Source organism: Perissodus microlepis, chromosome 22, assembly GCF_051167445.1.
Source record: "Perissodus microlepis isolate ML-2025 ecotype Zambia chromosome 22, ASM5116744v1, whole genome shotgun sequence".
Lineage (NCBI taxonomy): Eukaryota > Metazoa > Chordata > Actinopteri > Cichliformes > Cichlidae > Perissodus > Perissodus microlepis.
In genome coordinates this window covers 1,791,643-1,804,442 of record NC_140481.1, presented here as the reverse complement: position 1 = coordinate 1,804,442, position 12,800 = coordinate 1,791,643, and the positions used below count along the sequence as shown (strand labels likewise).

At 43.5% G+C, this 12,800-nt stretch overlaps 2 protein-coding genes across 2 annotated transcripts; one reads left to right on the top strand and one right to left on the bottom strand.

Moving 5' to 3' along the window:
- The first annotated feature begins 3,265 nt into the window (after positions 1-3,265).
- LOC146362381 (uncharacterized) lies at positions 3,266-5,782 on the top strand. Its single transcript, XM_084920125.1, has 2 exons — positions 3,266-3,435; positions 4,046-5,782. Exons 1-2 carry the CDS (start codon positions 3,266-3,268, stop codon positions 5,652-5,654), a joined length of 1,779 nt encoding a protein of 592 aa, XP_084776251.1. The 3' UTR covers positions 5,655-5,782.
- Positions 5,783-5,999: 217 nt separating this feature from the next.
- Positions 6,000-12,713, bottom strand: s100v2 (S100 calcium binding protein V2). Its single transcript, XM_084919470.1, has 3 exons — positions 12,046-12,713; positions 9,993-10,124; positions 6,000-7,332 (listed from the first exon to the last, which is right to left on the bottom strand). Exons 1-3 carry the CDS (start codon positions 12,052-12,054, stop codon positions 7,162-7,164), a joined length of 312 nt encoding a protein of 103 aa, XP_084775596.1. The 5' UTR covers positions 12,055-12,713; the 3' UTR covers positions 6,000-7,161.
- Positions 12,714-12,800: the final 87 nt, after the last annotated feature.

Below are 12,800 nucleotides of genomic sequence, written 5' to 3'. Positions count from 1 at the left end.
ATCAATCCACCTTCATTCCAGGACACTGGTAAGCCACCACATGATGTAACAGACTGATGCTTTTAACACTAGATTAAGCCTGGCAGGGAACAAACACTGCATATCTGTAGGTTCAATGTTACATAGAAAAACAATGTCGCTTGACATTGACAGGGAATGCTCCTAATGAGACAACAGATCGTGTCCTGGGGCATCTCCTTCCAGATCTGGACCAGGGTATCACTGAGCTCCTGGACAGTCTGAACCTGGCATTGATGGATGGACTTTCATATACAGTAATGTCCTGGAGGTGTTTTGTTGGATTTACGTCTGTGTAAGAGCAAGTCAGTCATATCAATTTCTTGATCCTTCAATGCTCTGATCAGAGGATGAAGGAATACTCGGGCACTGTTGTGCACCAGGAGGAACCAAGACCGTCTGCACTAGTGTAAAGTCTGATGATGGGTCCATGGATTTCATCCCAATACCTAATGGTAGTCATGGTGTCTGCTTCCCCAGACCACTGGTCACTGACCCACCACCAAACCAGTCATGCTGAATGATAATATAAGCACCAAAACATTCTTCGTGGCTTCACCAGGTGAACCTGCTGTCTGTGCTGTGGAAATCAGTGGTTTCCAGTTGTTGACCTACCAATTCTGGTATTTTATGGCATATGCCAGTGAGGCTCCACAGTGTGGGACAGTGAGCACAGGGCCCAGTGTTGATATCAATTCTTCAGGCCACCCAGACCACACAATCCGTTTCTGATTGTTTGGTCAGAGACATTCGCACCAGTGGCCTGGTGGAGGTAATTTGGTTGGGCTCTGGCAGTGCTTATCCCGTTTCTCCTTTAACAAATGAGCAGATACCCGTCCTGTTGATGTTTAAGGACTTCTCTGGCCCTGTTTAGCTCTCCTAGAGGAACCGCCTCTGTCCTGGAATCTCCTCCATGATTATGAGACTATGCTGGAAGACACAGCAAATCTTCTGACTATCTGTGCAACCTCTCCAGGGTCAAGGTATTGATTCATTCTACCGTTAGGAAAATGACCCTAGTAATATGCAAATCTATTGAAAAATTGGTCAGAAATGGTCTAGCTGTTTTGGAGGTTGTGTTGCCTCACTAGTGCACCTGGTGATAGTTTCACTAACACCAAAGAAAATGAAAGTGATCAACAACCCCCCTCTCCCAATTAACTGGCCAGATCAATATTCCAGACGTTTAACTGAGTTGATGATATACTCTGATTAAAAAGAGTTCCTTTAATATTTGAGCAGTGTATTTGAGCTTAAAATCATGAAGATAAATTTGTATTCACTAACATGGCTGTAGACTGACGTAAGCAATACTTAAAAGAAGTAATGTTAATAATTCAAATGCTTGTTGGGCGGGGGCAAAGGGCATAGGCCCTGGCAGACTATTCCCCGCCTATTGAGATGACTGGGAAACAAAATGTGACCTCTCTGGTGGTGAATGAGCCTGAGCTAGTGCGCGAGGTTGGAGACATCGGCTAGATGACTCAGGTGTGACTCACGCCGATGCACGCCTTGGGTTCTGGAGCCAGTCTGGAGAGGAGCTGGACTTTGTTCTAGTCCAGTGTTGCTCTCAGTGAGAAGCAGCACATTGGGGGGTGGGTATTTTTGTAACCCCTTGGCTTTCTGCCTGTATGTTGGAGTTTTTGCTGGTGGACGAGAGGGTTTTTTTCTTGTGCTTTTGGGCCAGGAAATGGGTCCTGACTGTCGTTTGCCCTCATGCGCTGAACAATAGCTCAGGGTACCCAGCCTGTCGCTGGGTGGGGCTCTTGAGGGTGCTCTATTGGGTGACTCCATTGTCCTACTGGGAGACGTCACCGGTCACATGGTCACGTGGTCACGTGGTCACATGTTAGTGTTTTGAAATTGCATAATCAGATCTGTGACTGTATGTTCTGAACACTCTGAGGAAGAGAGGAGCTGAGCTGTCAATATATCACCTGATCACCACCTGGTGGTTAGCTGGATCAGTTGGTGGGGGAGAATGCTGGACAGACCTCATGAATCTAAACATGAGGGTGCACTGGGAAGGCCTGGTAGAGGCCTCTGCCCATAAGATCTTCAACTCCCACCTCTGGCAGAACTTTGACATCATTTCGAGGAAGGCTGTGGACACTGAGTCCATATTGACCATGTTCCGCACCTCCATTGCTGAGGCTGCTGTATGATGCTTTGGCTTCAAGGTGGCTTGTGTCTGTTGTGGTGGTAATCCCCTAACTGGACAGTCAACATCTGAGGTGATCAAGCTGAAGAAGGAATTTTATTAGCCTTGGTTAGTGTATGGGACTTTGGAGGCAGATGACGGACACTGGCAGCCCAAGTGGAATGCAACTTGGGCAGTGGTTAAAGCAAAAAGTTGAATTTGGAAGGAGTTGAGTGAGAGCATGGAAAAAGACCTGAATCGCTTTGAGGCAGTCCCAAAGTCTTTTTCCAAGGTTCAATTGTAAGGCAACTCAGGAGGGGAAAGAGGTCTTAACACAGTGTATAGTGTGTAGGGAGCACTGCTGACTTCAGTTGAGGACATACTTACACAGTAGAAGGAATTCTTTGTGGACCTCCTTAATCCCACTGACATGCCTTCTGAAGAAGAAGCCAAGTTTGGGGAAGAAGGGGATGATTCACCCATTACTGGAGGCCATTAAGATAGGTAAACAAGGTGTGACAATGTGGTCGGTCTGCCATGCATCTTCTGCAGTGGTGCCAAAACCCAGGATCATGGCATAGCTTGACGATGACCGGGCGGGAGGGGAGGTGTGGGCCCAAATGGTGGCCGAGCTCGCGGTCACGCGGGGGGAGCAGGTGGTGGTGTTTTGCCGCCAGTGGGAACAACTGGCAGGTGCCTGCACCCATTCCTGGCAGCTGAGCAAGCTCCACCACCTGCTCATTCACCAAAATAAAGGTGCTGAAATGAATGAACTGTGTTGTTGGGTCCGTCATGCGACATGCCCGTGGCCACTTGGAGGAAGCAAGCGGCGGTGTTTTGCCACCAGTGGGAACAATTACAGGACTGGACCAAGCATTAGATCCAGTAGATAGAGGATCTGGGGCAGCTCGGATGGGGTCCTGGCTGACACTTGACCGCATAGTTCGTCATAGGTCGGCGTGGTTCGTGGTGTGGCTGCGGGGGAGGTTGTTGCATTGTTGTTGTGAATGTATGGCTGGCAGCTGAAAAGCTGCGGCCGAGTGTTAAAGAAACAACAACCAAAATAAAAGAAAGTGTGGAAAGATGTGACAATGTGGTCGGGTCACCATGCATCTTCTACAAGGGGTCTCACACTCCCCAGCCTCCCGAGCAAGGTCTATGTCAGCATACTGGAAAGGAACTCAGATCTCATCTCTGCTTTTTGGGGATAATGAGGCCATGGTCGTCAGCCGGAAAAGGGTGGAGTTCCCACTTCGGATCAGAGACATTGAGATAGAGTGCGGAATTTAGTCATTCAGAGAGACTGAGTAGAACCGCTACGCCTCTATATCGAAAGGACCCAGTTGAGGTGGTTCTGGCATCTGACTAGGATGCCCTCTGGAAACCCACTGGATGATGTGTACTGGGTATGTCCTACTGAGAGGAGGCACCAGGGTAGACCCAGGACACGCCAAAGAAATTATATATCTTGGCTGGCCTGGGAACCCATCTGTGTTTTGTTGGATGAGTTGGAAGAGGTGGCTGGCTGCTGGCCCTGCGATATGGCACCAGATCATGGACGGATGCATTTCTAATAATTCTAATAGTAAAAACAGTAATAATGCAGACAAATTGGAAAGCCCAAAATGGGACTTCAAATCAAAATTGGCATGTTGATTGTGATTTTCAGACATTTCACAATATCACTTTACCAACACAATGTCAGAGAATAACTAATTGCCAAAATCATGCAGTGTTTTCTTTAACTGGGTGTTGCCTACTTGGTTTTTCTTATGTGATAGCTGAAATCATTCCAGTTTATTTAAATTAGTCAGAAAGTTATACATTCACATACAATGAACAATTTGAGGCATAATTAATGTCTAACAAAACTCATGTAATCCTCAGGGAAAATGACACAAAATACAGCCATCAAACGATAGTAATCATGGAAGAGGAACCTGCAGTGATTGAGTCAGCCACTTACCTGTTCCAGAAGCATCCCAGTTCATCAAATCTGCTAATGTACCATAAGAGGGCACTGTACGTTCTGCAAGGAAGCAATTTGTTTTCGACTAGAAATCATGACATTGTACTGGTTGGCCATGGTAGTCAAAGCCCTACTGGAGCAGCCCAGTTAGCTGGTTATGACCCAAAGGAACTTGCCAGATTTGTTTTCATCTTAAAAACTAAAACAAACATTGGTCATCTTGGTACCATCAGCCTCATCAGCTGCAATATTGGAAATGACCAACACTTCATGTTGCAGTTCCTACAAAGTCTCCGGTCTTTTAGTGTGGAAACAAAGCTCAACCTATACAACACACTCCTGTCAGTTAATTCTGATGGTGATATACTGACGACAACTAACGGTGTCTGGAGGTCCCATGAGCACTACAGCACAGTCAAAGCTGAACTAAACCAAAGAGGTGATCTGGTGATAAAAAAGGAACTTGGCTGTCCAGGACCAGTATTTCACAATTATAAAGGAAATATTTTGTATCTGCAGATACTGGACTGGCCAAGCCACCCGCAAATGTTTGTCCCAATGGAACTGCGCAAAAAGTATCACTTTATCGATTGTCTGGAGGGGCTGACTTGGAGCTTGTTTTTTGAGGAAAACGAAAGAAGGCGTGCTCCTGATTATACCACAGATGATTCAAGACACCTTAAAGCAATTTGGCTAGAAAAGCCAGCGGCAGGAGAAGATAACATTATCCTGAAGCATATCATAAGCATTCAACATCTGCTAGTGGAGATACGGTACAATGCCAGAGAAGAAATTCCATTGGACCTTTACTACGTTCTCAATGAATGCATTTACAAAGTAAACGGGAAAACCCTGAATGCAACTCTGGTGGGAAAATTCATGAATCCTGACAATCAAGTGGAAATTCAAAATTTTCTTCAGAGCTTTAAGGACCAGCAGGACGAGTCCTCCCTGGAGAAGCTGAGAGAGGGTCTCAAACCATCAAAATTCAATGACTTCTGTCGCCAAACCTTCCAGTTTCAGCAGTGTAATTACAACTGTGAGCGATGGGGCCATTATTTCATGGCAGCTGTGTTTTCAGCATCGGTGCGTAACTTCAGAACCTTCTCACTTTTCCTCATGACTGTCATTGGTTGTGAAGTAGGCCATTCACGAGGAAGTGACAGTCCCTTGTGCACAGCATTTGTGAGGGATGACCACCCCATGATAACCGATCAACCCTGGCCTGAACATTTGAAACGAGGATTCTATGGCTGTGCTGTTGACAACTTTGAAATGGCACCACAAAACATGCAGATTTGGTTAGATCAAGTTGTTGCAAAGGAAAATGCACTGTACATTAAATCAAAGCAGATTATGAGTGCTATTAACCATGATGAGCAAACAGAGCTAGATATCTTTGGGAGGGTTAAAGTCATGAATAAGTACGCATTTTCATCTTATCTTGAATTCTTCCGAGGTACGCCCGAGGGGAAAAAACTCAAAAGAGGATGTGGACCTTCTTTGCATGGGAATATGAATCCATAATGCTGATGTAACAGTTCATATTGTCCACTTCATTGTTTTAATTGTACAGTTACAATATTTTTCTGTGCTGAAAATATTGTACTCTGGGTGAATTACAACATAAAACTAAAAAATGCTTCACAGTCATCTACCGCTTCACTTTTGTAGCTAGAAGAATAAAAGAACAATCTTGATGCATTAAAATGAAAGCATTAAAACAGAACTTCAGAGGTTTTTGTGAGGTCTTCTTATGTCAAAATATAAAATATCGACACTATTCTAAAATTAAACATTTAACTGCATCATATAAACCAGTTAAATTATGTTTCTTTAAAATCAACAAAGGAACGCCGTAACAACAGGTGATATTGGGAAACTCGTTACATGTTTATTTAAATGTTCATTAAATCACTTTTCTTTTGGTGTCAAAGGTCAGACTACAGAGAATTACAAAATATAAATACACAGAAATCAGAATCAGAGGCAAAGCATTCTAGAATGAGGGAATATTACAAAGGCACAATTTGAGATTTCAAATATAATTCTAATATATTATTAGAAATAATACAAAACAACATGTTTTGTTACTGAGAAACAATTTACTCGCGAGTCAACTTTCTACAAGCCAGGAAATAAATTCTACACTTCAGAGGTCTGAAAGTGATGAATATTTCCAATGACTTGATGTTAAATCTCTCTTAAAGTTGACCACATAACTGGAACGTCACCTGGCGTGACTATTATTAGGCAAGGGAAGGCGGAGCTTGTTTTTTGTTCCCTTTTCTAAAATAGTAAATCATGTTTTACCTTCTTTTTTGTATTTCATTGACCTAACCATTTAAAATGTTGACCTCTGACCTATTAAGAAATACATATCAAGTTGAAAATACCACACCAGCAGACCATTAATATAGTGATTTGGACCAGTTTTAAAGCACCCAACACTTTTGCAAATCAAAAACATGACAAGCTGGAGCAACATGAACGAGACAGAAGTTATTCACTCTGGTTTTGACGATAGCTAACAGCTTTCTTTTTCAAACAACCAACTTAGTTCCATGTATATGTTTTTATTCAAAGCAGAGGTGTTTGTAAGATTTATAGTTTTAAAATTTGTAGAACACTTTTTGGACCAAACACCCAAAGAACTAAATATGATGAGCATCCTGAAGCAACACAAAGAGAGAAGAACATTCAGACACCAGTGACACTGTGGTGTCTAATCACATAAGGTTTAGGCTATTGTAACATGTGCAGCATGATAAATGAGAAAAAAAAAAATACAAAGGAGGACAAATTGAGTATTTTATTCAAAATCAGTTTACATTTTTCTTTGAACTTAAACAAAGTAATCTGAATTCAAAGGTAAACTAGTTAAAACTGTAATGTTTAGTCATGAATGCTTAGAATGGATTTTGAACCCTTGTATTCTGTTTTTTATTCTGTTCAATTCTTTATGAGCGTGATGTGTATGTGTTACTCTGCTGAGTTAAATTTCCAAATGCGTGTTGGGCTGAGAAGCTGCTCTTTACAGGAGAATACAGCTGCATGACGAGCCCTTCTGACCACTAAGGTGGCCAAACTGCGAGGTGGCTAGTGACTGGATTAAATTCCAGAAGTGCTTGAAAGAGATGCCCTCGCCATCACCTACACCCATCTTCCGCAGGATATCACCAAATCCCTGGTCGGTGCCGACCCCCTGTCAGAACACGACAAAACAACTCACGTTAAAGTAAAAATGTTAACACCTAAACCAGACTTACAAGAAAATGTCATTCCAGTTAATTACAAACTGTTAGGTTACTGATCATAGTTCGGAATATCTTTATCACCTACGACAAATCTGATCAGACAAAAACAAACACAAACAGGAAGCACTGAAATGACAGAATTTTACCCAGAATAAAACTAGTGCAACTGAAGACACTCTGACAAGACTTGCTCAAGATACTGAGCACCAAAATGGTCCCAACGCATCCACCGGTGTATTTGTGCACTCAGAGTGCATGCATTGTAAGAATGTGGCTATGTGAATGTGTCTTATAGTGTGAAGAGTTCTGAGTGGTAGATACGCCAGTTCATTTACCATGGGTTAATGTATTTAACTTTGTAAATTTAAACTGGAAGTCCAGGTCCTGTCCATGCAGCAAGGTGGTGCTTTGAGGGCATCCGACAGATGGTTGTGGATCGGCTGGGCCTCGTGCCCGAAGACCACCATTGATGCTTCCTGAGGATCGGCCTTTTGCCTATGCCAGACGGCCCTTGCACCCGGTACCGTTAATGGAGGTCCCATTTGAGCCATCTGACCATTTCACAGGAGTGCACTGGGATATCGCTTTGAGTTCTTGTGGATTATAAAACACGATAGTGCCACAGTAAAATGACTTGCTAAGTGACGAGGGCCCTTTAGAGTCACCCAGTGAGTGGGGGATGTTGATTTTGAAGTGATGCGGTCGGACCAGGAAGGAGGCACACAGGTATATCACCTCAAAGCATGGGGAGTGGCTGAAACCACTTCTCTGGTGATTCCCGCCAGATGAGGGTGAAAGTCCCACAGTGCCTGGTGTAGCCCCATGATTCTTGCAGTGATGAAAGATGGGTCTATACGGCTCTGTTTGGACTACCGCAAGGTGAATGAGGTGTCACAGTTTGATGTTTCGAATGCTCCGGAGTGCTGACCCAGCCAGAAGGAGCTGAAACCTACACTACTGTTGCTCGTACATAAAAACACTGTAAATAAACCCTAATCACAATGGAACGCTGCGTTGCATCTTCACATGTTTTTAGACCAGACTCACTCTGTATGTTTAATAAAATGGATTAATCTTTTACTATATGCAATATTTGACCACTTTATTAGGTACACATTGGTCACACCGGGTTGGATCCACCTTGTGCTCTCTGAGCTGCCGTAGTACTTTGTCTTGAGATGCGGTGACTGTGGAGTCCATTCAGCAGATGGATATAAAGGGGTTTACATGGTCAGCGATAATCTTCAAATAGGCGGTGGTATATAAACTATGGTCAACTGATGCTAAGGGACCACAAAGGGCCCCAAACCATTACATGCATTGAAAGCAGGATGGAGCAGCAGAAATCAAGACTCAAAAGGTCAGACAACATCTTCAAATGTTGTCCAATTTGTTGGGGTGGCTGCAGCTCAGGAGGCAGAGCAGATCATCTGCTGATTGGAAGCTTGGTGGTTTGATCTGCATGCCAAAGTATTCTTGGGCAAGATGTGCGTGACTGTTAAATAGAAAAGGACTTGGGCCAAGAAAAAGTGCTTGTGTGAATGAGGCAAGTTGTGCTTTGAGTAGGAAAGTGCCATATAAGAATCAGTCTATTTACCAATTTTGATGATGCTGTGCGAATTGTGGCCTCATTTCCTGTTCTTAGCTGACAGGACTGGCATCTGGTGTGGTTTCGCATTTATAGAAGCTCCACTGCATTCTTTTTTTTAATCAAAGTTCCTGTTACCTTCCTGTCAGATCAAAGCAATCTGGCCTGTAATTTAAGTCCTTTCTTCCTCATTCTAATACTTGGTTTGAACTTCAGCAGACACTCTTGACAACAGCCTAAATGCATTGTTACCACCACGTGTGATGGCTGGTTAGATTGCCTTAATGAGCAGATGAAAAGGTGTACCTAACAAAGTGGCTGGGGAGAATATATAGTGCTTTTCAAGTCTTACTGACACTCAGAGCTCTTTAGATTAGTATTAATGATTAAATACTAGAAGTGTGCATGTTGGCATTTTGTCTGATAGCACAGCTGAACCGTAAGTTTGTACGAAATAACAAAACAAAACAAAACTGCTAAAAACTCTCACAGACTTATTACCACCATACAGAATTATTACCATGAATAGAAATGATTTATATTATTGAGGAGATTAATGAAAAAACTTTGAAAAACATGTTTCAGTCACAGTAAATTACAGCAATCTTCAAATGAATCTGTAGAGAGTTGATGATGATGCAGGAGAGACTGATGTGCAGTTTTAATCTCAATGCCTGTCCGTTAACCTGACCATGTCAGAATTTACTTCTATCTAATCTAAGGTCTAACCAAGTAAGACTGCCTTAGAAACGTTTACAGAACAGCAGTTATGTTTGTGTTCAGAGGTTAAGCTGAGACGCTGTTAGATTAATGGAAAGGAGTGCATGTCTTCAGAGGATTAACATTTTTAGTGTGTGTTTGCCTGTGTGTGGATTAGGCTTGTATAACTCTGTTGTAAGCATGTTCCCCTTAGTCTTTGTGCAAGCTGAATATGGTTAGGTGTGCTGCCACACCCATTTGCTACAGATAACTGCGAGCCCCGGTCAGAGAGAAGCACAAGGAGGCTTACTGTGGACTTACCTTCATCAGATTGGGCATCTGGGAGGACAAAAGATTTTTGAATTCATCACTTTTCAGCGTCGGAGACTTGTCGGCTGAAGCAGAGTGGAACTGGCTGACCAGTGTATCAATGGCACTCTCCAGGTCAGAATACTGGGAAAAATTAAAAGGCGAAAAGAAAAAAAACAACAAAAGAGAAAGCCAGGTAATTTTTTATCATGTCATTTACCCTAAAACAGAACAAACAAAAAACACTTTCAGATCTTGCTTTATGCACCACATTTTAAGTCCAATTTTACCTGTACATTAATTTAGCACTCTGTACCCTTCAACCGTTTTATCTCCCTCAGTCATGGCCAATTTAGAGTCACCAGTGAACCTAACTGGGAAGGACGCTGGAGGACCCAGAGGAAAGTTCCCACTCAGGGTTCAGACCAGGTGCCTTCTCGCTGTGAGGAAACCGCATTACCCACCGGCGCTGTCCAACATGCATTTTAGATCTTGTTGCGGCTGCATTTTGAGCAAACACCAACCTATAAACGCGACACATCATTGCCCTATGAAGTCATTACAATGAGCCTGTTGAGAAACTCATCCAATTATTATTCCTTGGCCATCAGAACAGGTTCCAGTGCTCCTGCTGTTTCTCAATGCATGTGTGGCAGCAGCTTTGTCAGAACCACACCCTTTCTGACTAACGTACCACAAGCTGCAGCAAGCCTTCTTCACCGTTGTGAAAAAGTATTTCAAAGAAAGTAGAAATGGTCAGGAGATCTATTTATTTCACTGAATTTGTTGTTTTTATATTTCTTTAAAGTCTATTAGTGATTTAACTTAAATAGTTAACGGCAGTGCTCATTAACATATCGAATCCAGCTTGTTGTAAAGCTTGATGTAAACTCCACACAGTGGAGATTCAAAGTCTGGGTCAGTTTGTGGCTCTGTAATGCCCGTGTGTTCCTTGATCATGGGTTATACAGCACTGGCTTTCCTTCAGGAAATTCCTTGCCTTGACTGTTTTGTCTCATTTGCTAAACGGTTCAAGATGTAGCCATGGAATAATGCGAGATACTCGCTGTTCCTGTGAGCAACAGGGATATGAGAAGGAGCATAGAGAAACAGGAAAATGAGGAAACGCTGCAGAATCATGGAGCACAGGGACACACAGAGGTGGATCGCTGTCTGAGCTCGTGCAGATAAAACTGCTGTTTCAATAAGGCAAGAGCTACAAACGTGTGCGCAGACTGGTGCCAAATGAAAGGAGTGAGTAAGCCCTTCAGCCATCACGTGGAACAGAATTCTTCCTGGCAGCATTCACCATTTGGTGTCTCAAGAGTGGCGAAGAGTCAAAACTCTTCAGCAAATATGAAACTGGTTGATTTCTGTCACGTGCTGTGGCTGTACAGGCCATAGCATTAAGCCCTTCCACTATACCCGAGACTCACTGTCATCCTGCAAGAGACAACACCCATCATGATAAATAACATCTCATCATAGGATAAAGGTGATTACTCAACTTTGCACTCTTTCACAGACACTCGTGTAAGTGGACCCGAACCACGCTACAAAATGCGACCCACAGTATAACAGACACACATCGGATCGCTTTTACGGGTCAAGGTACTTTACCCGCACGTTAACTGTTTGTTACAAATTAGCACAAAACTGTGATGAATTACACGCGTGTACTGTTACGACTTTGAATTCGTCGTGGAGGAGCGGCAGGACCCTGCGCTTAGCACTTCTTTTCGGGGAGGGGCCGCTGGCCGCATACCTCTGAAAGTTTCTCCCCGAAAAAAAGTTCGAGAATAATCCATTGGTGATGTTTTAGTCACTTCTCAATGATAAGTATTTACACCCTGCGTATCCAAACCCAGTCCCCCCGCTGATAATCTGACGCCTTGTGTGACACGTCGCTTCTCCGTGAAGCGCACAGAGGCCATTTTTTAAAAATTCCACATATTGATTTCGCACCAAACCACCTTTTCCCGGTTAAAGAGCCGACGGTGTAAACGTCTGCTGCCACGAGGTCCAATTTTACATGTCGGTACTAAAAAAAGTTGTCTTTACCTACCTGAGGCATGTTGACTGCGGTAACTCGTCTTCCTGTGTTTCTCGCTGCTGGAGAGGTTCAGCGAAGCCCTGCATCTGTCACCAGCTGGCAGCATTCCGAGATCCTCCCTCCGCCACAAAGAAGAGCCAGGAAAGAGCTGTGCTCTTAGATAATGCCGACGCAATGCCATGAATTTACCACAGTTATACGAGACAGTCACACATGTACATCTCAGGCTGTGTTTTCAACGAGTGACTCGTGAGTGTGTCATTACACGGCACAAAGGATGTGCCACACTTCGGACAGCATTCAACAGCTTGTTCCACATCTGGAAACTTTTAGCAAAGCTGGAAACTGCTGTTCTCTGCAATAACTGCTTTACACGGACTGTACACGGTACAGATTATAGGAAAAGTCCCTAAAAGGATGTTCCCTGATTAAAAAGAAACAAAACTAAAAGAGTAAGGACAGAGACAGCAGGTATGAGCACATTCCTGTTATCCGGTTTGTGTGGTGGCGCAGAGGGGGTGGGGGAATATTGGAATTTAAAAAACATAGGCGGACTTTTTTAAAGAACTGTATCCAAGCTGGGAAAGATAAGAGTAGGCTGCATTTGCCCCTCGCTAATAAAGACCCGCTCCCCCTCCTTCTCATGTATGCGCCGGTGTTCGTACGGTTAAGGGTTAATGCCACACCCAATCCCAGAAGCTGCAACGCACAGTTTCAGCAGGATGCCGTCAATCATTCTCAGGATTGTAGCTCCTCCCACAGGTTCT

Coding starts and splice junctions, on each gene's coding strand:
- s100v2 (XM_084919470.1), bottom strand. Junction 7,333..9,992: donor AGATGCCCAATCTGATGAAG/GTAAGTCCACAG, acceptor GTGTTCTGACAG/GGGGTCGGCACCGACCAGGG.
- LOC146362381 (XM_084920125.1), top strand. CDS start 3,266: ATGCATCTTCTACAAGGGGTCTCACACTCCCCAGCCTCCCGAGCAAGG. Junction 3,436..4,045: donor ATCAGAGACATTGAGATAGA/GTGCGGAATTTA, acceptor TGTAATCCTCAG/GGAAAATGACACAAAATACA.